The following is a 26,727-nucleotide window of genomic DNA, read 5'->3' as shown; positions in this document are numbered from 1 at the left end:
TCTTTAAAGAAAAAGAACATATTGAAAGCTCCTTGTAGCTTCTCTACCCCTGGGGCAGGATGACTTACTGTTTATTTTCCTTCTTTTGGCCAAAGATGTGTGAAAACGTGAACTAAACGAGTTGCTGAGCGAGCTGTGACCTGTTTGTTTTGGGGTGCTTTGAGCAATGTTTAAGGGCACACTGGAAAATCTGAGCTGGCTCAGTATCTACATTCTCTGAATGGTAATGCAGAGGAAGGGAGAGAAGGGCGAAAACCATACTCTGGTTTGCACCTCTGGTCAGCTAAGACACCACATAACATATGAGACTATGAACCAGGAGCAGCTCCTGAAAGCCACACGAGTGTCCTTGAGCCCCAACCCACTAAGATATCCTATAAAACTGCGTCCTTGAGGGTGTTAACTTATAACAAAAGCAATAAATTACAAATGACAAATCTAGGGGCTAAGTTCCAGTGCCCTGGGAGCAACAGGGCTCTGTTCCCAGTCCTATTTTTAGAGCAGGATGCTTTCACTTGGAGGAAGGGACGCTGCGGCCACTCAAGGAACGTGTGCGAGACTCGTGAACAGCTCCTGTTGCTCAAGAGAATGCTATTTTTTTTAAAGCTGACTGTTAAACTTAGATGGACTAATAACAACACAGTCTGGTTCCAACTTCTCCAGCTGCTGGAGGTTATCTGTGAACTTTGCATTTTTGTAGAAATTATAGTCGACGATTAACCAAGTCTCGTACTGTTCAAAGTCTCAGCGTAAGAACTTAATGCTAAGCCAGCAACGTGTGGTTTACTGTGTGCATAGAGGGAAAGGAACTTTGGTAAAACAGCGTGTTCCGTGCACTTTCAAAACCACAAATGTGAGAGGATAAACCCGTTCTCTGCGAATGACAAAAGCGCCCTGAGCAAAGTGGTCTGTGCAAGGTGGGACAAGGAGCGGTATTTCAGCCCGAGGGCAGATACGCAGTTTGTGGCTGCGGGAGGATTGATGCAGTGCAGTTTTATCACTGTGCTCCATGGCAAAAGCCTTTTTGCATAGGCTGCTCCTGCAGAATGCCTCATTCTCCCTGGAACCAGCAGTTGCCAGGCAGCCTCTCCAGCTGCCTGTGAAATGCAGGGTGAAGGAGCAGCAGCTCTATTGCTACAGACTAATCTTTCCCATGTACATATTGCTAGGGAAAAACAGCTCATTTAGCAACTTGTGACGTCTGCCCCTTGTAGCTGGACATACGAGCCTGTTTCCCTTGCAGCTAAGCATCAACTCTGTTTGGAGCCAGGATCTGGCAAAAGAACATCTGACTTAGCGGCGACAGACTCGAGGGAGGAAAAGAAAGAGAAGCCACGAGGGAGGCACACAGAGGAAGGGAATGATCAGATAACAACAACTCGCTTCAGCTGATAGAGTTTGGCACTGGTTGGGTGTTTGCTGGAAAGTCACAGAGAGGGATTTTCTGCGTAGGGCGTTTCCAACCCCTGCATCGTCTGTTTTGGCTATAAAAGCCTGTGCTCGGTGTCGGTGACTCAAATGCCAAAATGAAGCGTAAAGCAGAGAAGCAGGAGAGCTCTGGCTGCAATGAAGGTCCAAAGGGGGTGAGTATGCCAGACTGTGCTTCCAATTTCAGCCTCCACACGGATGCACGCAAAGCTATTGGAGATCTGCAGATACTTTCAGAGGAAGGGGAAGACCAAGATCTTTAGGGCTAACACATCCACAACTGATCTCATGGGGAGAGCAGAGAAGTGCATGTTCTTGAGCCCAGTTTGTTTGCCTGCAGCGTAGCATTGGACTGATTTTTCTTTATCTGCAGCTGATGTATTATGTGACTTTCCCCTTCTGTGTGCGAGTTTTCTGCCCTGCTTTGTGATCGGTTTTTGGCTGCATGTTCTTCTAGCAGGGGCCGCCTTTCGCGGCAGCAGCTTTTGGAATCTCGATGCTCACGTTATGCCAGAGTGCTGAATGCAGGCAGTTAACACCAGTGGCTCTTTTGAGCTCCTGGGATTTGTTTAATGAGAGCAAGGCAGCCTGCTTTTCATCACCAATGAAGGAATGTCAACAGTCTACTCCTAGAAAATGCAGCTGGAAGCCTCCTGATCCTTACTCTGAGATTGACTTGAATTTTAAACTCCTGCAGTGCCTTAAAATCTACAGATCTCTGCAGCTGAGCTGCTCGAGCTTCTGAGGAATACAAGGAATACAAGGAGTACCAGCAGCTATTTGGACAAACGTTTATTTAGGGAAATGACAGGTCCTTCATGTGGGACCTGAATGTTGCAACATAAAACCTTGTAGATATTAATGTTAACGGTAGTGACAGAGAACGATACACATCTGAACGAAAAATACCGGTGTGGCAGCAATGAGAAATATTACTAAACTATTTAAAAAAGAAGCCCAAACCTCAGCTCAATCAACACAGTGGAGCCAGCCTGAGGACTGAATTGCAACTAAATTATTGCAAATGAGTTGTTTGTGACACTGGGGACTGTGTACCCACAAACACGCTTGGTGTTTGGTGCTGCTCCAGATGGCAATTCCACCCGTCTGTTTAACTGCAAAGTGCTGCTTTTATACCCCACAACCAAGCCCTCGCTGAGCTACTTGGATAAGTTCTAATTGGCTTCAGTGACAATCGGATTAGACCCATAAACAGCTTGATCCCGAAATGCAGGAGGCAGAACAAGCCACACGGGAAGCCAGAACAAATGAACAGGAAAGGGATTTTGTCATTTCATGCAAAATCTCTTCTTTTTAAAGTTTTCCTGTGCCAATATCCTGTGTTATTTGGCTATCCAATTTGCACATTGGAGAAAGAATAATTACATGCAACTATTTTTTGCCTTGCAGGGTGGGATTTTGAGCACGATAAAAATTATTCATCATCCAAATGATCCATCAATACCGGGAAAGAGTAGAGTTAACCACTGTAATGACTGTGTGCAGAAAATGCCATTTATGCCTAGAAGCTGAACCTGCTTCTAAGGTGTTGTTTGCACGTTTTCTCTCCCCTCTGCAGAAAATGACGCTTTTGCTTGCGCTGGTAGCGCTGATATCTGCGTTTGGATCCTCTTTCCAATACGGCTACAACGTGTCCGTGATAAACTCTCCAGCCCCGGTAGGTTGGACTGTGGAGTTGGACCATGACCTGGACGTGGGTTTCCAAAGAAAACAAGGCAGGAGCGTCGCAGCAGATTGTGGGGGGTGTGGGCGGATGGTTGCACTTCTGCACACTTTGAAGCACCAGGGAACTGCGGAGAAGTGGTTTCCCTGGAAAGCAAATGGGTTGTTAAGCTGTTAGGACTGTGTGCCCAGCAGCGGCACGAGGAATAGTGCCTTCCCTTCCGGGAAGCACGCACATCCTATAAGGCAGGATAACCTGTAATAAGTTATCTACCCCAGGCTTCTCCATCCCTCTCTTGCATTCATTTCCCAACTCAGCCATTCTGTTTCTTATCAAGAAAGCTGTGTAAAGCTTTATGGCATTTGTTGTTAACTGGCTTTTACAGCATGAAAATTTTGCTTGCTGTGCTAAACATGCTCTGTGTTTTGTTCCAGTTCATGCAAGAATTTTACAACAGAACCTACTTGGACAGGAATGGGGTGCCTATGGACAGCAGCTTCCAGACGCTGCTCTGGTCGCTCACGGTGTCCATGTTCCCTCTGGGTGGCTTCTTTGGGTCCCTCATGGTGTGGCCGATGGTCAACAGGTGTGGCCGGTACGTGACAGAGCTGTTTGACATCCCTCACTTACCCCACCGGTCTCTCCAGCTTGCCCAGCCCATGGGGACCGTGGCTGTGTCACACACCGTGATTGCAATGCAAAGGGGCTGACTCAGCAATACGTGTTGTCTCCCACACATATGAGCATTTATATGGTTTCGGAATGTTGAGATCCAGGCTGTGTGCTGGGCACTGACCCACACACAGAGCAATGGTGAGAGCCCTAGGTTGGGATCTGCGGTCAGGCCCAGCTTCTGGAGAAACGTCGCTCTTGAGTCCTTCATTCCCTGCAGGAAGAATGGGACAATTGCCATTTGTCTTTCATTAGTCTTTGGGATGGTGACTCATTCGAGTTTTGGACAGTATAACACCGAGGGGATCTATCTGCTATTGGAGCCTTAGGAGAAATGAACTGAACCTGTTTCCTTATCTATTACTTTGCAGAAAGGGCACTTTGCTGATAAATAACCTCTTCTCCATTGTTGCTGCAATCCTTATGGGAACCTCAGAGGTAGCAAAAACCTTTGAAGTCATCATCCTTTCTCGTATTATCATGGGAATATACGCTGGTAAGTGAGGGATTGGATGGTAAAGGGAGAACAATAGGTATTTTCTTGCCTATGTAAATGGGTTTTTTTTGTTCTGACAACAGATGGTTTCACAAGTAGCACATTTTAGCCATACATCTGCTTAACAGTGCTGTACTTGAAAAACAATCATCTGCATGTTGCAGAAGTACTAAAGATCTCTAGTAAACAATGGCAGCGAGACTGGAATTTGAGGTGTACAGAGATGTGTGTATGTAGATGCAGTTATCCTCTGTAATAAGCACCTGCTGGGGACTGGAGCTCCAACAGCCAGGAAACCTGATGATAACAATCTGTTTTCTATAGCAGATAAGCTAGCTGTTTGTGTGTGGGTTTATTTGTTGTTTTTTAACTTAATCAGGCACAGAACAACCTTTCTAATTCAAAGTCATTGGAGGCAATGCCATATTCAATAATCCAGTCCTGGAACTGGCTGTTCTTCCTGCAGGAGAAAATAAATGTTGAAGGGAGAGTAAAGAGTTCTGAGCCACCAGATTTACTGCAAAGAGAGTGGAAGCCAAGGAGAAGGGTGTATGTGAGTTTCTGCTGTAAGTGGCTGCATTAGAGCTACAGGAATAGGGGACAAACAACAACCCAGAACGGCTGCACCCCGTGCAGTGCTGTGCTGAGATTGTGCACAGCCACGTTGATAAGGGTCCTAATGGCATTTAGGCTCAATTAATTGGCTTTGGGCTAGTGAGACCGACATGCTCCATGGTTTATTAGTGAGTTGGAATATCCTGTAAAGATAAAACAAGAAAACAAGCAACTGGCATAGAAGGAACAACTTGATCTGTAACATGCAGCAACTGCACTTGGTGAGCTAAGGCAGGAAATTTGTCTCATTGATTTGTTTTGACTTTTAACTCTCCCAAGCCTGGTTGCTGCTCTTGGCATTGGTTCTCCGAATAAAAACAAAAGGACCTGTTAAGTGTGATCCCACTTTCCACTTATAACTGTCAAAAGAATGTGGACTGGCTGTCCCGACTCACCCGTCCCAGCCTGACCTCCCTCGAGATGAGGAACAGTGCCTGGGGACACTGGGCGCTGGTGGGACCCGGGTGTCCCTGTCACAGCCCTGTTGTGCCAGGGCTTGATCAGCACAGGGCTGAACACTTTGGCAGCGGCAGATTGCTGTGACTTAAATGCAGAGGTCCAGGAGTCACTGCCAGCACGTTTTAATCCCTGCAATTAAAAGGCTGGTTATAGTGACTTAAACCACTACACCTCAGAAGTTTAGTTTTATAATGTTTCCTAGTTGTTTTAATACTTGTTTTCAGGCCTTTTGGCTTTTGGATAACAGCTAGGGCATCTTTGTAACTCCAGGTTCCTGAAGGCTGGGAACTTTACAAATGTAAGATAAGAGTCTCATGTGGTCATTTGACTCCAGGAGTTTGGGATTTAGAGCACGAGCACGGGAGCTGGCAGCTCTCTGGGGTTACTGCGGGTAACCATGCAACGTTCCTCAAAATAACCCGTGTTCTTAGTGTCCTGTTGGAGCAGAAATATCTATTCCAGCGTGCTGCCTGTCAGAGATCTCAAACCAGCAAAGCTCTCTGAAATCTGAGCCATTAAAGGAGTAGTGAATTTTTAAAAGCCAGCAAGAAGTCACGTCCTTCCATCTCGCATCGATATGGACTTCTTGTTTTAAAGGAAGTAGAATTTCCTCCCTTATATTTTGAGTTTGTTTCCAAGCCTGAAGTAGTTCACAGTTCTTCTTTGTGTGTATTGTGTTGAAATACTTGGTAGACCTTGCTGGAAGAAAGCTACTTTTAGGAAGATACAGTGATACTGAGTGGAGCAATACCATGGGTTTTTTTGCTTTTTGTCTTATGGTCCACTGAACAGTGATGAAAACATACACAGCTTATTCACTGGCCAGAAGATAACATTAAATCTACAGCTGGACCTGATGAATTTGAGCATGAGGTTTCCTTATGTCCTGTGGTCCAGCTGGGATCACTTTGGTCTTACAAGGGAAAAAGGCATTTATTGAAGATGGCGAGTGGGCTGACATCAGGCAGCTGCATATCTAACATTGTTCTCTAACTACTAGGTCTGGCCTCCAATGTGGTTCCCATGTTCCTCGGAGAACTGTCCCCCAAAAACCTGAGAGGTGCGATTGGGGTCGTACCCCAGCTCTTCATCACCGTTGGGATCCTCGTAGCTCAGATCCTTGGTCTCAACAGCATCCTTGGGAATGCCACAGGTAAAGCCTTGGCTCAGGACTTTTCCATGGGCTCTGTTGGGGAAAGACTTGTCACAGCTGTCATCCTGTCTCGCCTGTTGCAGGCTGGCCCATCCTGCTGGGGATCACTGGGATCCCATCACTAATTCAGCTCGTCACGTTGCCCTTTTTCCCTGAGAGCCCCAGATATCTGCTGCTACAAAAGGGCAATGAAGAGCAAGCACGACGAGGTCAGTATCATCTTTTAATGAAAGGGGAGGTGGAATGGGATAGATCTGGCCCTGGCACAGGGCTGACAGCAACCCACAGTGAAGCACATGAGGGTGAAATTCTTCACTGACATGTTGCTGGTGGCTGGAATTCCTGCAGTATTGCTCATTTCTCTGCACATGTGAACCCCTGACTTCCCACCATGGAAGTGCTGCTGCCTGTGGTTTGCATATCGTTCTGTCTTGATTTAAAGCAGGAGAGCTCACTGTAGACCTGCTCTTTGGGGTCCATAACTCACCTTTCTTTTCCCAACCAGCTCTGCAGAGGCTGAGAGGCTGGGATGATGTGGATGATGAGATAAAAGAAATGCTCCAAGAAGACCGTTCAGAAAAGGAAGAAGGACAGTTCACTGTTTTCAGCCTGTGCACTTTCAGAGGCTTGCGATGGCAGCTCATCTCTATCATCGTCATGATGATGGGCCAGCAGCTCTCTGGGATTAATGCGGTGAGTGGGAAGGATGTGGGAAAGGCCAGTGGGGTGACTGCTGAAGGACTTTGGAGGATGATGTGGGGCAGTGCATGACACAGGAGCTGGAACGTGGGACCCAGGAGTACCCCTTCACCAGGGACACTGTTGCTGTGTCACAATGTGGTGGGTCGACCCTGGCCAGTACCAAATAGACTACACACATGTACCAGATACAGAGTCAAGCCGTCCTGGTAGGGTTAGTCTGAAGTTTTTAGAGGAAGGTACTTATGCCTGAATCCAAACACACAACATCTCCAGAAATGAAATAACCCAGTTTTCTGGCTTCTGTGCACCAGTTGGGGATGTAAAAGCAGCTAAAATGGGATTCCTGTGTTCTGTCTCTGGCCACGTATACATGCAGCTGTACTTTTTCTGCAGGTCTTCTACTACGCAGACAGAATCTTCCAGTCGGCAGGAGTGGACAACAACAGCGTTCAGTATGTCACCGTGTCGATCGGTGCCATCAACGTCGTCATGACCCTGGTTGCTGTAAGTCTCTGTCAGGGCTCTTTGAGTTCCAGCTTGTCCAGTCTGTCCATCGTTGTTTAAATGGGGTTTTGTTGTTTACACCTACTGTGAGCTGCTTTGCACAACAGATGCACGGTGTTATTGACACATCCAACTTTTTGCAGTTCCTGGATGATTTCATGCCCACAATCCATCAGCAAACGGTGGAAATTTCACTGAATTTCTTAAAAGATAAAGACTACCTTAGTAAATTTTGCTAGAATATGTGCTGCGCCCCAGGTGTCTCATGTCTCACCCTCTTATGTCTCTTCCAGGTTTTCATTGTGGAATCCCTGGGGAGGAGAATCCTTCTCCTTGCTGGCTTTGGGTTTTGCTGTGTGTCCTGTGCAGTGTTAACTTTGGCTCTCAATCTCCAGGTGTGTAGTTGAATGGCTCAGATGATCCTACACATGCGTTTCAGCCCTGTGGTTTATTTTTAAGTTGGTTCTACACCCTGGGAGGGTGGGGACAGTATGGAAGGTCTCAGAACATGTACATCTACCCAAAGTAAGCCCAGGAGAAGCTATGATCCTGCTTTTCTGAATGCTGCTTCCAGTATGTCATGTTCATAATACCTGTTATATCAATTTGCTGGAAGCAAGGATTATACCCAAGCTGTGACTTCTGTGGTGAGTTATGGGCATCTCTGGCAATGGAGGGTGACACTGGCTTTAGAATGTCTTCAAGTCTTGCTACTAATAGTGCTTTGAATGTTCAGACAGGCACCACATCTAACCTGTGATTGAATTCTTCACAGAACACGGTCCACTGGATGTCTTACCTCAGCATCGTCTGTGTCATCGTGTACATCATTGGACACGCTATTGGGGCCAGTAAGTATGCACGGTTTAGTCCAGTCTCCTCCACAAGCCAAGTGCTATGTTGAACATTGCAAATCCAAAGCTTTGTGGGGCTAATCCAAGGAGATCTAATTTCTGCTCTGTGTGTCCATGTACATTGTTAATTATCAGCTGGGTTATTTTACAGTTCACGTATATCAACCTTATTTTAGAAATTGTACAGGAGATGGGTTCATGGCTAAGGTGCAGCCATAGGACAGAACGGGTTGATTGCTGTGTGTGAGCTTAGGAAAGTCATTTAGTTGCTCTAGTCTTTTTATTCAATCCCTTATTTGATTTATTGGGTGTTAATAAACACTGGTGGTTTAGAATCCATTCCCTGCCCACTGAAATGAACAGTGCAAGCTAGGAATCCAGGGTGGGGAAATTGCCTTTAGGATTTCCAAATACGCAACTACCTTCCAGGTCCGATTCCCTTTGTGATGATCACCGAGATGTTCCTGCAGTCGTCCCGGCCCGCAGCGTTCATGGTGGGGGGGTCTGTGCACTGGCTGTCCAACTTCACCGTGGGACTTGTGTTCCTCTACATGGAGGTAAGACGCGACCACACGACAGGGCAAGACTTCAGCTTAAAATCGACATCTGCACCCCTGTGTTCTCACAGGCAGCCTTTTTCATCCTGAGAGCAGTAAATGCCCGAGTTAGTTCGCAGTACCTGTATGCAGGATTATATATTAAAGGCTAGAAAGTGATTTAACATCGGCATTTTTAAATCACATCTGTCTGTCTGCACATGCTTTAAAAGAAAGCAGTTATTTTTCCAGGTGAATGTCTGATCCTGAATTCAGGAGCATGGAAAAGGTTGCAAATTCCCCATCTTACATTTTAGCCCATTTTAGCTGTTGATCTCTAGCTCACCAGTTCAAACTGATGATCCCCAGGAGTAGAGACCCATAAATAGCTATATTTGCTGATTTTTAGCATGTGCAAAGGAAGCTGATGAGTTTAGTTCGATTTATGTAACAGGCCCTCACCCTCCTTTTCCAGTAAATCCATGGTGGCTTCCAGTACATCCATGGTGGTGGTATGAGAAGACAATCTAGAACCACCCCTAACTTCTAGACATTCAACTTAAACTATGTACACATCACTGTGGCTGCTTTTTTTAATAGCTATTACAGGGTTCAACGTGTCCAAATGATGTCATGTACACAACTAGAGTATTCCTCTGATCCCTGCTCTGTCTTCTTTCATTGTGCAGGCTGGATTGGGGCCCTACAGCTTCCTCATCTTCTGTGCCATCTGCCTGGCCACGATGGTTTACATCTTCTTTATCGTTCCTGAGACGAAGAACAAAACCTTTATGGAAATCAACAGGATCATGGCCAAGAGGAACAAGGTGGAGATCCAGGAAGAGAAAGAAGAACTTGAGGATTTCCGCACTGTCCCAGGCGGGCAGGTGGAGAAGAAAGAAGTCTTCAGCAGTGGACTGTGACCCAGCCCAGTGTTTGGCCTGGCCCAGATGTTTTTCAGGATCTGTTCAGCAGGAGAACAAATATATCGATTTATGGTTTCACACCAATCTTCATTAGGACCTTCTGCAAACTTCCAACAGCAGGAGTTTCCAGTTAAGCCGTTGTTTCTTGAGAGTGTTGTCACTATAATTAGCACGACCATTCTGTTCCATGGCATAGCCACTGCCAAAGCAAATTACCCATTCTTGGTATTTGTCATAGGGAAAGGGCAACATCCTCAGCCAAGCTCAGTAACATATGTTATCCTGTATGTCCTGACTGAGACATCTCGGGTGACAGGAGCCACCACTTGGGCTGGTTTTGGTCAGTTGAGTGCCCTATATTCCTCTGAGGAACTGCCATTTATGTGTTCGAGGGTCCAGTGTGAGTGATGCCAGGACTTTGGTGATCTGGGCTGGAGAGAGTGTCAGTCATTCTGAGATACTTCATTAGATGGGCTGATAATGGCATTTATCCTGTCAGCCCTTGTCCTTTCTTTGTGTGCTTCAAAGAACAGCAAAACTGGAAATGCACATCACTACAATCTCACCCCCATGCAGCTCTCCCAACTCTCTCCTTCAAATCAAACCTGATCCTCAGCTGTTGCCGGTGAGTCCTTCCAAAGCCTTATTCTTGAGGTTAGGAGTCATCCATCTGCCTGATGCTGCTTCACAGCCAATTTGTTCCAGTGACACTTTAGTCTTTGAGCTCTTCAGCTCATTTCACTCCCTAGTGTTTACACTTCAGTTGCCAAAGAGCAACAGTCCCTCTCTTAATCCTTCAATGACCCCCAAAACCCTGCTCTGTACACATGAGTCAGTTGAAGCTCATTCATCCCCTAGAGACACGTGGTGTTGGACTTGGGAAGAACCTCCTTGCTGCTTTGCTGGAGTCAAATTCAGGTTGATTCCTGCGCAGGTGGCTGCAGGTTGGAGCCTGTGTTTGCAAACATATCCAAACTTGTCTTTAGCCTCTCACATTGAACTACTTAAATTTATTTTTTGAAATAACTCAGCTCTCAGGTACTTGAAAACCCTTGAAAAAGTCTTCAAATGGTTTAGAGCTTGGTCTTTCTACTGGTTTCTGGCTGTGTCCCCCAAGGGCTAAATTGGTTGGAAAAGCCCTGAGTCTGAAGGACTCTCAGATAAAGTAAAGTGCACACTGATAAAAAAATGGAGGATTTTTGGAAGTATTTATTAGTTGAAGGGACTTGGGGGTTAATTACAGCATAATTTAACATGGGGAAATTCAACTTAGTTAACTGTTAGACAGGGCTGCTGCCCTCTGTTTTGAGAAGTGCAGAATTGTTGAAAAGCCTGGAATGGATTTTGTTGGTTTTGGAGAGTATAGCCCTTCACGTGATTTACTTTAACCTTAGAAGATGAGTTTTATACCTGCCCTCAAACTTGCGATGTATATATGTTGAAAAAGAAGCTGTTTCCATGCTTGGTCTCTACATCCATTTACAGAAAAGAAGATATGCTACTGATCAAAGCACAGGACCACGCTCTGTCCTGAGAGGGCTTTGTGTCCCTTTTCCTATGCCAAACATCTGCGGGGCAAGGGGTGGTGGTTTGATGGTGAGAAATGGGAAGGGAGGACACATGATGGTGAGAAACTGAGGCTGGGTGAAGGATGTGAGAGATTTGACTTGAGAAGTGGCTCCTTTGACCAAAGAGCGTATAGAGAGATCTATGTATAGGAAGCCAAGTCACACTTCTGGGAGGGATGTGACATAAAAGGTGTTGGCCTGGGCCAAGTTCTGCTCTACTCTTTGCCTCTGTCCCACTGATGGAGCCTTTGCCTCTATGTACCTACTTGGAAAAATGACCTGGATCACCAGCAGGTGCATAGCGTGCCTATACAAAGCATAAGGAGAAACAAGCAAATAATCTAAGTTTTCCTCAGCTTCCCCAGCCAAGCGGTTTTGATTCTTCTACTGCCTTAAAAAACCAAAAAGTTGGGGTTACTGGCAGCTGGTGTCAGACTCCAGAATCACCCCTCCAAAGAGGGTCATGGGGGTTTCTCCCCATGCGATGATATCGCCCTTCAGTTGCCCTGGTTTGCACAGCGCAAGTGCACGAACATCTGCAGGACTGAGAACTTGGCTCCACAGGTTCACATGCGTCATCCACCCTGCAAAACCATTGGAGAAAGTCCCAAGAAGAGTGTCCCTGTCTTTCCCAAGGACAAGCGTCCCTCCAGCCTGGCTCACATACCCCTTCTGGATGCTCTTTGCTTCACCAACTGCTCCATTGAGAAATAAATTTGCCATTCCAGACTGGGAGGCCCAGGCCATGCAGTAATGCAGCCAAACTTGTGCCCTGTGGTACAGGGGGAAGCTGATGAAATGTCCTCCTATCCACAGCCCCACCTCGGCGCCCACGGTCACCACCAGCTCGTTGTCCCTCTCCTGTGTGGAGTAGGACAGCACAGTCTGGCTGCCGGCGGGCTGCGCTTTGCTCCAGAAACACAAGGTGAAGGCCTGGAGAGACATGTGGAGGGGATGAATGTCCACAAAACTCTCAATGTTTTCCGCAGGGAAGTAGAAAGCTGGAAAAGTGCTGGATTTGATACCTGAAATAACCAAAGAAACAGCTGTTACATTTCCTGCCATGCTTATAAATCAGCCCAAAGAATACACCCTCAGAAAGTGGCAGGGCTGTGGTGGCCAGGCTGTTGTGAGCTACTGGTGTGTGTTGTACCAGCAGCGAGGGGGCCTGAAATGATGAAAAGCTTCGCTACCTCACCCAACTGTTTGGGAAAATCACTTTATTTTTCCTTCCCCCTTCTTCTTTTCTCATCTGGTGTAAAACAGAGATTATAGTTATTTATCCTAGGGGAACTATGAGCTTAAATTCCTCACTGTTTACTCTTCATCCTTGGAAGGTAAACTGGATTCAGAAACAGATGCATGTTTCTTACCGATGTGGCTCATGCCTTTCAGCAGCTCACTCTTCACGTCTTGGAGCTGCATCTGGATTTGTTCCAGTCTGAGGCCGAATTCTTCTGGATGGCATTGTTCTAGAGCAACCAGACAGCTGCATTTACAGAAGGGCAGGACCTGCACATGGTAGATTTTCTGCTTTCTCATTTGTAGAAGGTCTAGGGAACATTATTTGTTTTCATATGGAGGTGAGACACTGCATTTTGTGCCTGGCTAACCCGCCATGCCAGGAGCTGTTCCTACAATGGTTCGTGTCCCTCAGACACACCTGAACCCAGTATTGTGTGTGTTGTGCCACATAGCACCACTTTGGACACCTGTGCAACACCATTGTGGCCAAAACAAGCGGCTGGCACACACCCTGCAGCCACCGCCGCACCATTGAAGTGCCGCAGGCAAAGAGGCACCTGGACCATCTCCACCAGCTGGGCATGGACACTGCCCCTCTGAGAAAAGGGATCTCCAGCATGCCTAAATAAAGTGATTTGCAACTTATCTCCTTCCACAGAGGTTTCTCGCCCTTCCTGGGGGAAAGCTGAGCCCTGCGTGCTGACTCCGTTACCTGGGCTGGGTTTGGCTGGGAAGGAGGACTCCACCGCCCGCCCGTTGAGGGGCTGAGCGTGCCGGTAGTCGTTGCGCAGCGTCCTGTTCTGCCAGTCCAGCAAGGTGTTCTCCAGGAGGCTGATCTGTGAGCAACGCAGGGTTACCGCGGAGGGTAAGGGGAACAGCAGTTCTGCCCAGAAGTGCAGTGCAGCTCCTGCAACTCAGGATTAAACCCAGCAACTTGTTGCAAAGGAACCCCCCAGGGTCTCTTGCTGCATATTAGTAAGGGAAAGGAGCAGAACATGAGGGATCTTATCAGCTAATTCATCATAAAGATATGTTGCCTGGAGGAAGTTTTTAACACCTGTATGGATGGAGATTTTGATGCTATTCTGTAGCATACTGCTTTCTCCCCAGTGCCTACTGCCAAATGAGAACACACTGTGATCCTCCACTGTATCTTGTATTTCTCCTAGAAGAAAATGTTTCTGATGCTTCTTTTTCATCAAAGATGAACCACTCTGTAAGACTCAGCTTATCGGGAGCTGCCACTTGCCTGTGTGTGGGACAGGACAATCGGAGAATGAAAGATGGTCCAGATGACACTCTCGGAGCAAGGTGGGGTTGTTAGTGAGCCCTGGTACCTGTAGAAGTGTGAGAGGTTTTCTGGCAGCATGGCTTGGACATCCAGAGACATGAGCTTTGTGGATTGACCTCAAAAGGAAAGAGAATCAACTGTTATTTTTTGGTGCTGCAGGGTGTTCTGGAGACCAACCAGGACTATGGTTATTGCTGCCTTGAGCATCTGCCTCGCCACCCTCCTGCGTGGGCAGGGATGGTGTGAAGCTGTGCATGGCTGACAATGCTCAGCAATGCAATTGCAAGCAAAGCAGCAGCAAAATGTCTGTCCCCAGACCAGTACATACATACAGGTTTTGAGAATATCAAAGATAGAGGAAGGCATTCCCAAGTCTTACCTGCAAACCTGATTTTTGCCAGTTTAGAAATGAATTCACTGTAGTAAGTATTCTCAAAGTGTCCATCCTAAACAAAGCATAGAAACTTGAACAAAGTGTTAGTGACCTGCCTGTTCTTCTACACCGCTAATCAGCTTGGGGACTAACTGATGGATCTGGTGACAGATCTCTCAATAGGCTGGACAATCCTGGGCATGATAAGGTATGTACACATAGATCTTGGGTAGAACAGTGAACTATAAGCATCCTTTAAAGCCACACAAAATCAAGTGTTCCCATTTGCAAATCAAAGCAAGGCCTTGAGGAACATCAGGGAAAACCCAGCTGCCACACCTGAGAATCCAGCTTTACTTCTTATGGGGCAAATTCTGGGGCTCCCATGTTCTGTTGGCTGATATTGTGTGAACCCAGATGGAATAAGGGAAAAATAGTCCTAGTATAGCTTGGCTTCCCCAAGCTTGGGGCATATATAATCTCTTAGGATAGACCTGCAAACCTAGTACAGGCTGCTCCTGGCTAGGCTGTGATTGGAGTATAAACCATGATCACAGCCCAGCCTTGCTCAGCAGCCTGGGCATCAAACCTACCGCGTACAGGAAGGCAAGCACAGCCAATCCATTTGGTTTGTCTTTGGCTTCTTCAAAGCTTGAGTAGGCAGCTGAGTTGTAATGGACAATGTGCAGCTGTCAGAAGAGAGACAGGGTTATTCAGCAAGAAGTGATAAATGGCTTAATCGGTGCTTTAAAGGACCCAATACAGACTGAAGGGGGTTCTTGCACTGCCCAGTCACCAGCCGTGCAGCGCTCCCTCCAGCCTGCCCCGTTCACAGGTACCTCGGCAAAGTATCTCATCCCGTCTATGGTGTGCTCGGAGCCGCTGGTCTCCAGATCCAGGCCACCCCAGTGCAGGTGCATCTGTACAGCTGTGTAGAGGCCCGGAAGCCCTCTGGAGATGTACATGGTGGGTGGCAAATCAATCTGAACTGAAACAAATAAAAACCAGGATTGGAGACAGCAATAGGTGCAGCCAAGCCCATTCCTGTAGTTAGACTTACAGTGCGTTCTGCCAGTAACACCGTCTCTAACTCCAGTATGGAAGGAAAACCAGTGAAATTTAAACCTGTGTGTACTTTAAATCTTTCCTGACCCCAGGCTCCTCATGCACCACACGGACCACACCATGTTAATACACAAACTTAGGAGTGAAAATGGAGAATTAAGTAAAAAGGTTGGGTTTTCAGGACAGAGCTACTATAAAATGCATTTGTATATCAAAAGCATAAGGCCTGTGTCACTGCTGGTGGCCTGTTCCTGCGCTCTTGGCTGCCAGCATCACCCGTTGCCATGGAAATGGGGCAGGGATCCCTGCAGGTACCAGCCCTGGTCTGGGGGACAAACCGGGGCTGAAGGGGACAGCACTTGCCTCCTTGTGCCTTAGGGCTTCTTTTGCTCACGGAAAGGTGACTGACAGCTATAAAGCTGCTGCAGGATTAAACAAACCCATTGACCTGCATCATCTGATCTCTGAGGCTGCCCCTTTGTCAGCAATGGTCCCTCTTTTTAGGCAGGTGATGAGAAGGATCCCCCCAGTCTTACCAGAATGGCCATTGTTGGTCATTGTGAAATCCCCTTGCAAAGGCCCATCATAACCACTCAGCTCCAGCTGCAGTAACTGGGGGTTATACGTCACTTTTTTCCTCTGGATGTCAATAGGAGATTGGTGCTTGCCAGCGCAGTCTGCAAAGTGCTTTCCCCAGTGCTCTTCATCCAGCTCTCCCTCTGTGGGCAGGAGAAGCAAAGCGGGTTATTAGGACATGGCAAGAACTGCTGTTAGCTCAGGAGTCAGAAAACTCTCCTCATTTGCCAGCAGGGCGTGCCAATCTCGTTATTATAGCACCGGGAGCTATGGCAATAAAAGGTTTCTCTGCCCTCCCTAGGGTGAAAATACACATTATTCTGTCTGCAGGACAACTGTGCTGCAAAATAAGAAACCTGCATTGCAGTCATGGCTTATTGATCACTAGAGGCTGAAAGAGGAGCAGTTTTTATATAGAAATGGGGATTTCAGTGTGTCTCCACTGCCAAAAGTGTGGAATCGGGTTCTCCAGCAATGTGAGGGTGAACAGGAGTGAATAGGAGCAGGGCAATAGGGGAAAATCTCTGCTTAGGATCAGGAACTGGCAGTAATTTTGCAATTTTTAACCTAGGGAGAGAGCTGACAAAAGAAGAATAGGGGTGAAATGGTTTAAATAAGCTGAACTTATTGTATACTTTCTGGGATAGCACTGGTCTGGGGTGGCTTTGATGTCCTGGGGGGTGGTTTTTTTCTTAACAAACCCCAACCCTCTGCTGACCACAGTCCTGTGATCACCTATGGAGGAAAACAATGTGTAGAGACCTGGCGTGCTGGGGTCTGTCCTTTTCCGATGGCTCTGAGCCTCTCAGCCCTAATTTTAATCTTCCCTGTGGAGGTCTGGGTGCTGCAGAGCTATTAACAAATGCTTGAACCCTTCAGGGCTATTTGTCCTCTCTACAGTGCTATATTTAGGATTTTAAGGATGAGTGGAAATGTTGATTCTATCTCTGTCATGGTTGTGGCTGATAATCAGTACGGAAACCTTTTCTTCTTCACCCCAGAACTGCAATGTATTGATCGATGTCAGAGTCACGTCTGTCTGAGAGAAACGGAGCCAGAGCCAAGGAGTAATCACCATGGGATTCCTGAACTCGCTGACTCCAAATCCTGCAGAGGGGCTTTGGAAGGAGAGTTCAGCCACACCTGGTGATTCGTTACTATTTGCCACTTCTTTTTATTTAATTTAAGCAATGTCAGTTTGCAGATATTTGTTTCTTGGCATTGATTACATGTGGGGGGTTTAGGAGATGCAGACAGCCTGTCCAAAAGAAAATCCAGAGAGAACTGCTAAAAGCTCAGTGTCCTAATTGCGATATTGCATCTATTCAACAATATCCTTTGTTTTAGCTTGATTCCCAGATGGGTGAAGATCATTAAAAGACTGCCATTGACTTCAATGAGGTCTGCAAACACCACCATAAAACAAATTAAAATCAGATAAAATTTCACAAAATATACATAAGTAAGCACTTCTTAGCAGTCGGTACTGCATGGGATTTGACAATAAAAGAATGAGCGGGCACTATTTAAAGCTTTTCCTTCCAGGATCATCCAAAGGGCAGCTTTTATTCTAACACATTGTAAAGATTTTCCCCATTGTTTGAACCTCATTGGTCTGCCAGCTCTGACAATGTGTCCTAACCACACAAAGGAGGAAAAAGGGGTGACATTGAAAAGAATCACTTTGAAGACACACAGGCATCAATAAAGTGGAATAAATTAGCCGCTCTTTGGAGATCTTTCACTAATGGAAAGAAAGTCAAGCTGGGTGTTGCTTCTGCAGTATAGAATGATGAGAGCATCTTTAGCAAGCCGGCAGGCAGCAGCAATCCCAAAACAGCCTGGTTTTTCATTACCTTTATTTTTCATTACCTTTGTACGTCCAGTGCGGTAGGTGAGAGCAGCTCAGGTGCCCCAGGAGCAGCTGGAACCAGACAGCTCTGATCCACATCCCTCTGTATCTGCAGCTGGAACAAAGGCGGGGAGTGCATGTCTTTAAAAATCCGCAGGAAGCGTAAACACCAATTTACTCCAGTGTCCATCCCACCCTTCTCACCCAGTCACGACAACAACAGCAAATGCCACAGAGATATTTCTTTTGGACAGTGTTAAATGGGAATGGAATCTTCACCTGGTATTGAGTTACAGCTTCCACCAACTGTAACAGAACTTTGCTGCTGATCTTAGGTGATGGGCAGAAACATCAAACATTTGGCAAGAGGCTCCCGTCAGTGAAATCTCAGCGCTTCTGTTTGCAACGGCCCTGCCACTTGCAATAATATTTGCCTTTATTATTTTCAGTAATAAGGTATGTAATAACAGCAATTCAGCAATAAGAGCCATAGAGGACTTACAGATTTCATGTGAACTTGGGTTTCTAGGATTAGACTGTGCTGAAGAACAGAAGTAGTTTTTTTATTCAAAGTCTTTTTCTTTGCAAGTGAATTGTTAATATTAAAAGGCCTTTTCTGGTTTGTTGTTTTGTGCTGTGCATATTTAGCCTTTGGGAACTGCTGCAATATTGACTCGATTAACCCAATGTGCATTTTTCCCTCTGTCTCCTAAAGGAGTCATTTATTCTGACAGTTGCACTGAGCTGTGCAAGGACTAAACTAATCAAACATGCCCTGCAATGCGCTTCGTAATCCTTGTGTATCCAGTTGGGTAAATAAGCTTTGAAATTAGCTGAGGGAAAAATGTGGGGGGTTTATAGCTGTTTACACTCCAGGATTCCACCCAGCAGGACATGAGGGTGTGAAGAAGAGTGAAGAACAGGAGGTCACCTCTGCAGCAACGCGTCCCTCCCGTCACCCTGCCCGCGTCAAGGGTGTTTAAATGGATGTCACTTTGGGACAAGCTGCTTCTCTTGCCGGTGCTTTATCGACCAGCTATCGGTCTGCACAAAGGGTTTGAAACAAAGCCCATTTGAGAATGTACTAGTGCCAGGAAACTGGAGATGACAGCGAATTAATTTTTAATGGAGCTTTCGCAATGTGCTAAAATTGTGACATTTCACTCGACAGTAGCAGGAGCTGTGGGTGCTCAGCACATCCAAACCCCACATCTGTTAGCTCAAGTCAGCTTTGTCCACATTAGTGGCTGTTTTGGAGTTATGACAGAACAATAATTTTAATTAAACTCTTTAAATGTATGTAGCTTCTAACTACATGCTGAATAGTATGAAGTGAGTCTTTCTACTCTATAGACTGCTGCACACACCAACAGTTGCTTATTGGTTCTTGGAGGTATCTCTTTTTTTACTGTATATGATATTAAATCTGGCTGGCTTGAGGTTTGTCTTTCTTAGCCATCTGGTTTGCTACCTCAATATAATTGCTGGACAGACGTATGGACATAGTACCTGGGAACTCCAGATATCAGAGCAGGACTATGCTTGAAGTAAACCGGTGCTTTAGAGGTGAAGAAGGTTGTGGGTCTGAGAGGAATCATCTCCGCACCCAAATTTAGCCAGGGGGGGAAATCTAATGTCGGGTGTCTCTGCCATGATTTCTTGGCATGATTTCTTCCCAAAGGCAGCTGCTTTCGCACAGATGTGGTTCCACAGACCTCAGTCCCCCCTTCCACCCTGCAGTAGGAAATAAGCCTTTTATCCCACATCGTTGGCTTCTGTGCACTTGGCTTTTATCTCCACGGTTTCCCCTGACTCTTTGCCATCTTTTAAATCCTGCTGCTCCCAGGCTATTTCCTCCGCCCTCGCTGACCTAAAGCTCAGCTCAAGCCTGACTTCAGATCCATCTGAGCACTAGGTAGCCACATTAAAACCTCGACATCACATTGAAGCCGTTGGCTCAATACCTCAGTGCTCCTTTGACCCAGAGCTCGGAAGGGTTAACTCAGCAGGAATTCCATGGGTTATAGCTGCATCACTCCCGAGTCCAGCAAACTTTTGACCAGGAACAGGCCGTTTGATGCAAGATGGACAGATCGTCTTCAATCAGGGGATCGAAGGCTTTCCAAGCGAGTCTCAAACCTCTCCAAACAGAGCTCTCCCTGCTGAAGTCATGCTGGATGAATAAAAGTAGCCTGCGATACACAAGTTCAGATGCATTTGTTGATTCTACTGAAGCTTTGTGATAGAAACAGACTTTGAGGCAGTCAGAGAGGTTTACACCAGTGTTCCAACAAGCAGGATTTGCCCATTTTAAGGCAGAGAGGTTTCCTCTGCAAATTCCATTTCACGGTCTAACAGATCCCAGCATTAGCTACCTGCAGTTCATTGTCAGCCTAAATGTTCTTTTGCTCAGTTTCAGCCAATTACTCTTAGTTACAGCTATAGCCCTTGGATTATCTTAAAACACTTTTCCGTCTTTAATGTTCCCATCACTTCTGGGTGTTATCACCTCACGGCACCACCAGCAGCCTTTCCCTCGCCATTTCCCCAAGGTGGAGAAAAGGACAATGTGATGCTATAAAAAGAAGAGAACGCGGTCAAATAATCCCTCTTCATTTTCATTTCCAGGAAATGTAATTACAGTTTTAGTGATGTCTATATACGTCTGCTCCGCAGACTTTGCTGAAAGCGACTTCATGTTCTGCATGTCGAGACTTTAAAAAACATGAAGTGTGAAGGGAGGGTTGGCAAGGGGGAGGTCAATCTTCCCTCTGCATTTAGTGCAAAGTACACAGGAATGTGTGAGGATTGAAGAAGTACTGGCAAGAATTGGCCTGGGATACATTTTTCCATCATACTAAGGCTCTGTGCTGTGGACTGGGTGGTGGTGCAATAAAGAAGGAGTAATTCGGTGACAAGACAACTTGCCAGCATGTGTAAATACCCATCTACCTTCTCAGACGCTGTTATTAGTATTTTATACAAATCTGCACCTCCTTCCGTATAAATATTCATTTTACTCCTGATCTGCCAGTGTGATAACATGCAGAGGAAGCACAGTTGCTGTTCATTCTCTGTGAAAATCAATATTAGCAGCGCAGAAACACAGGAGAAGACCCCAAGTCCCTTAACAAACCAACACTCTTCACGGAACAAATAACGGCTCTGCAAATGTGGTTGTTGCCCGCTGCTGAGTAAGCACTTTTCCTTTCTGATTTCAGCTGCATTGTGTGTTGAGCAGCTGTGACATCCAGTGGCCAAACACAATACAGTTGGGTTTGGTACGGAACTCTTCATACCTGGCAACAATAACAGAGCCTTTCCATTGCGCTTCTCGTCTTCAAAGAGCTGAACAAACAGGGATTCATTAACCCCTGCACAGCTCAGGGGGACAGATGAGTGTAGTGACCCTAAAAGTGGACGAATCAAAGAAATGTGGCTGCAATGAGATCTCAGTTGGCTAACTTGGATTCCTGTTGTAACAGGTAAATTGGAAGATATAGAAGACAAATCAGTGAAAAAGAGGAGCTGTGTCTCACCCATGGAGCAGGGCATACCAGACTGATGCCAGCAAATGTTTATTCCATAAAGAAAAAGGGAAATAATTGGACCAATAGATGGGTTTTCACAGTCCCATGTTAATGGAGAGAGTAGATATAAATCTCTGACAGAGGTTTAATCATAGTGTGTAGTGCATCTGCTGCATTTCTGACTTTGCTCAACATTTTGCTTGCTCTCGAGGTACGTGCTGGTGGGGCAGAGCGTGTTTGCTGGGCTGCTCACAGCCTGGGAGAGTTAATTTTCAGTGTTATAGGGGCAATTACTCCATATCCCAGAGAGTGTAAGATCCAGGAAGGCATGTATAGGTATGTGTCTACGTACAAGTTTGCCACTTTAAGCTTCCTCCCTAGCCCATGCAGAGAAACAGCCTCACAGAGACGCTGAGTGTTATACGGGTGTCTTTGAGGTCAATCCAGACATGCCCGTCTTCTTTTGATCATGAAAGCAGACTTGCATGACTCAGAGATCCAAACTGCGGACAGATGCACCGGGTTTCAGAGATTAAGAACTCAGTCCCTGCTTTCCCCAAGTCGTCTGCGCCCCAGTGTTTTCTTACTCGGGTCTGCAGTGTTATTTTTTTAGGGGTTTTGGGGTTGTTTTTCTGCAGGCGAGGTCCAAGCAGGGACATTCAGCAAGAACAGCGCCCGCAGCCTCTCGTCACCTCTGCAATCCACCCATGCAAGAGGGGGCAGCGGTAGGAGCTAAAAGTGATTCCCATGAGAATGAGGTCGACTTTTAAGGCAGGAAGACAACATGAAGGGAATTTAAATCCTACCGTCTGTGCTGTACCTGTTCTGGGGCAAGAGAATCCTGCTTGATAACCCTTGTGCTTTGCATAAGTATTATGCACTCATTAGGAAAACAAATGAGTTGTTATTGGTTTATTCATACTGGGTTTTTTTCCAGGTTTCCATTATTAAAAAAACCAACATGAAATACCCAATATAATTTCTTAATGGCTAATCGATTCCTAGCTCGCTTTCCCCTTTATAGCAGAATATATCTCAAAGTGAGAGGGAAATACCTGCTCAGCAAGGGGCCTCAAACACCTTATGAAGGCAGAGCAAGACTTGCACAACTGGCCTCTATAAAGGGGATTACTTAATGGTTTCGTCATGGTTTGAATGAGCAGCTACGGCGTTTGGATGCACAATGCCTGGCAATTAATATCCAGCTGGTTTAAAAGCTTTCAGTCTCACCTCAAATCACCGTATCAGATCGTTAGCTGCTGGGAAATGTGCTCTTTGGTATTAGCGCCCTGATTTCTGTGTTGGTTCACTTCCAAATAGCCCTTCACCATCATCTGAAAATGGATGTAGTAGTTTTATATGTCGGATAGCATTTACAGCATTTTAAAAGTAGCATGTATTTTTGCCTATTCCATCCATCTTATCTGCTTTTTTTGTTGTTGCCATGGTTGTTGTGCAATAATGTTCCATTTTAAGTGACATAGGTGCAAAGTATTTTGCCTGTGACATCAGTGTCTAACACATCTCCCATATACTTACGCAGGCTGATGATTGACCCATGCTACATATTCATCGCTGAACACAAACCTGTGTCCGTAATATCACTCCTCAAAAATGGCCAGTTAGTCTAACGTTACCTGCATCTTCGGCATCCATTAAACGCTTACAGACAATTCTTAGTTTAATTTTTGTCCTGTAATTGCAAGTTTTCTATAGGAGGACCTGAAAATATCTAATTCAGGCTAGGTCCTTCCCTTACAGACCACAGTTATTGTACTGAGGTTACCAGACAGGCTATTAAACCAGGAACTGGTGGCTTTTAAGTCATTTTTCAGGATGCTAACCAGTCCATCTCTCAAATCCTGGGAGAAGACAGGAGAATTAAGAGAAGTGGTGGAAGTTACAAGCATTAAGACATCAGATCTGTCATCTCAAGTCATTTCATTATTCACGTGCCTAAAAACTGTAGTGTTTAATTGTGTAGAGTTAAGCTGCAAGACAAAAGCACAACAGAAAAGGGGGATGAGAAGGATGTAAAGTCAGAGGAGGTTTTGAATGCCTGGAAGAAAACATCTTAAATAGTCATTCAATAATATTAACAGATACCCAGCAACAGCATGAGTCAGCCTCTGCCATTACCTTTCCAATGGATGTTCCTTAAAAACACCACGATCCACGGAGTCAGTGAAGAGAAGAAATGCGAGTGACAGGAGTGCTGACTCCTGCATCCGATCGCTTCATCCGGAGATCTCACCGCGGCCGCCGCGACGCTGAATGCACTCAGAAAACCTCATTCGCAAGGCCACCGGGATGCTTTTCCAAAAGAAACCAACCCAAATAAACAGGCTGGTGCCTGCGGAGCTGCCGGGTAGAGGAGATGAGGGTGGTGCGTATGCAGCCACCCAGACACATGTTCTGCAGGTGTTTGGTGAGGCGCTGGGGAGAAAGAGAAGTCCCTGGGGATTCAGGAAGCACATTCAAGGTGCTACAAAAGCTCACGCCCTGGAATGCGCCCTACGCCGCATAACTAAGCGTATTAATGCACTGGCAAACAAGTCCTGATCTGTGGTGGTTCTGCTCCTGCCTTGGCATCCTCAGCTGTTTGAACCAGCGATTTCACACTCTGCAAAGTCTGAACCCTCCCACCCAGCCACTTTAAACCGAGGAGGAAAAGCCTGGCCTAATCACCTTCTGTGCTCATGAGCATGTTGTAAGCAATCAAAAAACTCATGTATATTAAACTTATAATTTTATCATGGCCCGTAAAGCACAAGGAATGGCTAGACCTTGCATCAGAAGGGGATTTTGATCATGAGAATTGTTTCCCACTGCTGGGTGGTGGGTGCCTGTAAGCCAGCTCTGTGTCGGTGTCTTCTCTCCATCTGCTCCATCAGCATGTTACACCAATGTCTTGGAATACTTTGGTGGGATTACTAGCTACAGTGGCTTTATGTTTCCTGAAACTCGCTGTTCCCAGTGTCCACCTCGTTCGCCATACACTCCCCTCCCAAACCATGAAAGAAATACATTATTTTAAAAGAGAGCACTGAGTATTTGGTAACAAGCCCAGATTCCCACAGAAACTCATGCCAGCTAGATATCTCACAGCCTCAGGGATGCTCAACTTTTTCTTTAAAAGAAGAAAAAAAGACAAATCAGCCAGGATACATGATAGAGTGCAAATTTTAAATCTGCTGATCCAGGACAAATTACACCAACACCTGAACGGTGCCAGATCATGGATGCCTGACCAATGGTGCCTCTCGCTACTGCGGTGCCAGCGTCTTCAGCTCCACGGACACGCGATTCAGCGGAGCGGACGCGGCTCTTGGCACGGGGTCTGCGGCCAGAACGGTGGGTGAGACCATCCTGCCGGGATGGGACCGTGTGAGCAGGATGGGGTGCTGTTCTCAGCACTCAGCTCACACTCCAGCGGAGAAAATGATGTCTTTTGTTCCCAAAGAGCACCCTACCATAGCTCAGCATCAGTGTTCTGCTCATCTACCACAATGTTGGATTGCCCTCGGCTTTAAGCTTTCTTATTCCTCATCTTTTCTAGCTCATTGTAAGAATCAGCACCTCTATGTGATTTTCCACACATAGCAATCAAGGGACTTTTACTCAGTGCAAAATTGGTGGAGCGTATCTAATCTGATCACTCAGGACATGTTTCTGCAAGGAGTGCTCCCCTCTCATGCCTTCGCACCAGGAAGGGTAATGCTCCCGGATAAGTCAGGAATTGCTGCCAAGGGGTAAAACATGCAGTTTTGTGTAGGTTGGCACTGCAAAGAATCATTTACTTATAAAGCGACAGTTTAATTCCAAGGGCTTTTCCTGCCCTATATTGCATTATCTCAGCTGCGTGCACCCCAGCAGCATTTCGACCTGATCCTTGCCTGCGTAGCCCACATGAATCTGCACCCCCAGCAAAGCAGAAAAAGCACAAAAGCCAGCATGCGGTGCTGCTCTGGGTGTGTGGGCCGTAAAACAGCTTAGGTTTCAGATGGCATCTCTTTGCTCGGAGCCCGGGAGCCACGCAGGGGCCCCTGTGGGGACGGTGTGAGCGTGGCGTGCCTGCGGCAGGCGCCCGGTCCAGCTCATTTCCTTTGCTTTTTATTAGACTTAAAGCTTGTCTCGGGGGGATGCTCTCAGGAAGGAAAAAAAAAACCCAACAAAAACGTGCCCAGAAGAAATGATCAGTCATGGGCTGGAAGGGTGAGGCAGTTCTGGAGCGAGCACAAACCTGTCTTTGCAAGCGATGACATGATGTTGTAAAGTGCGGTCAGGATGCACTGGGCACTGCCAGACCCCTGGGGCCCTCAGACCCCAATTCCAAGCTTTGGGAACTTCACAGGTTTGATGTTATGTACGTGAAATGCTGCAGTTTGTGTTCCTGTTGGCACATTGGTATCCAAGGTGTCACCACCGATCAAGTTGTCTGGACAACAAAGCGAGTGCTCCTTTTCCACCCCTGGAAGCGTAATGGCTATTCCCTTCAAAATCAAAGTAAAAATGTATTGTATTTGTAATTAACCCTTTCCTAGAACTTATAAACCCCTCCTCTCTTCCCAGCCTTCCTTTCCTCAGCGTGCCACCTCCTTGCTGGTTTTAATTGCAGTTTCTACACCCACTTAATGCAAAAGCACAGAGCTCCCGAGCAAGGGGGATGGGATTTCAGTGGTGCCGAGTCTTGCAAAATCAAGGCTCAGCTTCCAGTTTTAGAGACAATTAATGTGTTAAATTCCGCCCCTCTCCCCCCACAAGCGTGCGTGTGTACGTGTATAAAGGGACGTGCACAACCGCTGCACCCCACGTGTAAGTGCACAAAGGAGCTGTTGGTTTTGCACGCACACGCCAGCAGAACAGCCCCGTGCATGTCGCTGGTTCAAGGAGAACAGTGTCCCCAGCGTGGCCCGGGTTGTCCCCACGCACCCCGGTTCCCCCGCCATGATCACGCGTGGGCCGCGCCGGGGGGGCGGCGCCTGAGCTCAGCTCCGCCCCCGCCGCACGGGGATTTTCCACGAGGCGAACGGCGCAGCCGGCCGGGCCGCCGCGGCACGTAGCGCACGCACCCGAGAGCCCGCCTCTGGCGCGAGGAAGCGGTAGCCAATGGGACGGCGGCGAGGGGCGGGGCTGACCAATGAGAGAGCGGAGAGGGGCTGAGCCGACCAATAGGAGGCAGGAGGCGGGCGGCTCAT

The 26,727-nt window shown here is 46.7% G+C and overlaps 1 protein-coding gene across 1 annotated transcript; it reads left to right on the top strand.

Moving 5' to 3' along the window:
• Positions 1–1,526: 1,526 nt before the first annotated feature.
• On the top strand, positions 1,527–10,026 carry LOC308049301 (solute carrier family 2, facilitated glucose transporter member 5-like; the record flags this gene model as incomplete). Its single annotated transcript, XM_080358858.1, has 12 exons — positions 1,527–1,583; positions 3,008–3,106; positions 3,547–3,707; positions 4,156–4,280; positions 6,355–6,507; positions 6,591–6,716; positions 7,013–7,200; positions 7,603–7,713; positions 8,007–8,108; positions 8,489–8,564; positions 8,997–9,124; positions 9,793–10,026. The coding sequence occupies 12 exons, from the start codon at positions 1,527–1,529 to the stop codon at positions 10,024–10,026; spliced, it is 1,560 nt and encodes a 519-aa protein (XP_080214984.1).
• Positions 10,027–26,727: the final 16,701 nt, after the last annotated feature.

This window comes from Nesoenas mayeri, assembly GCF_963082525.1.
Source record: "Nesoenas mayeri genome assembly, chromosome: 24".
NCBI lineage: Eukaryota > Metazoa > Chordata > Aves > Columbiformes > Columbidae > Nesoenas > Nesoenas mayeri.
This window is presented reverse-complemented; position numbering and strand designations above follow the sequence as displayed.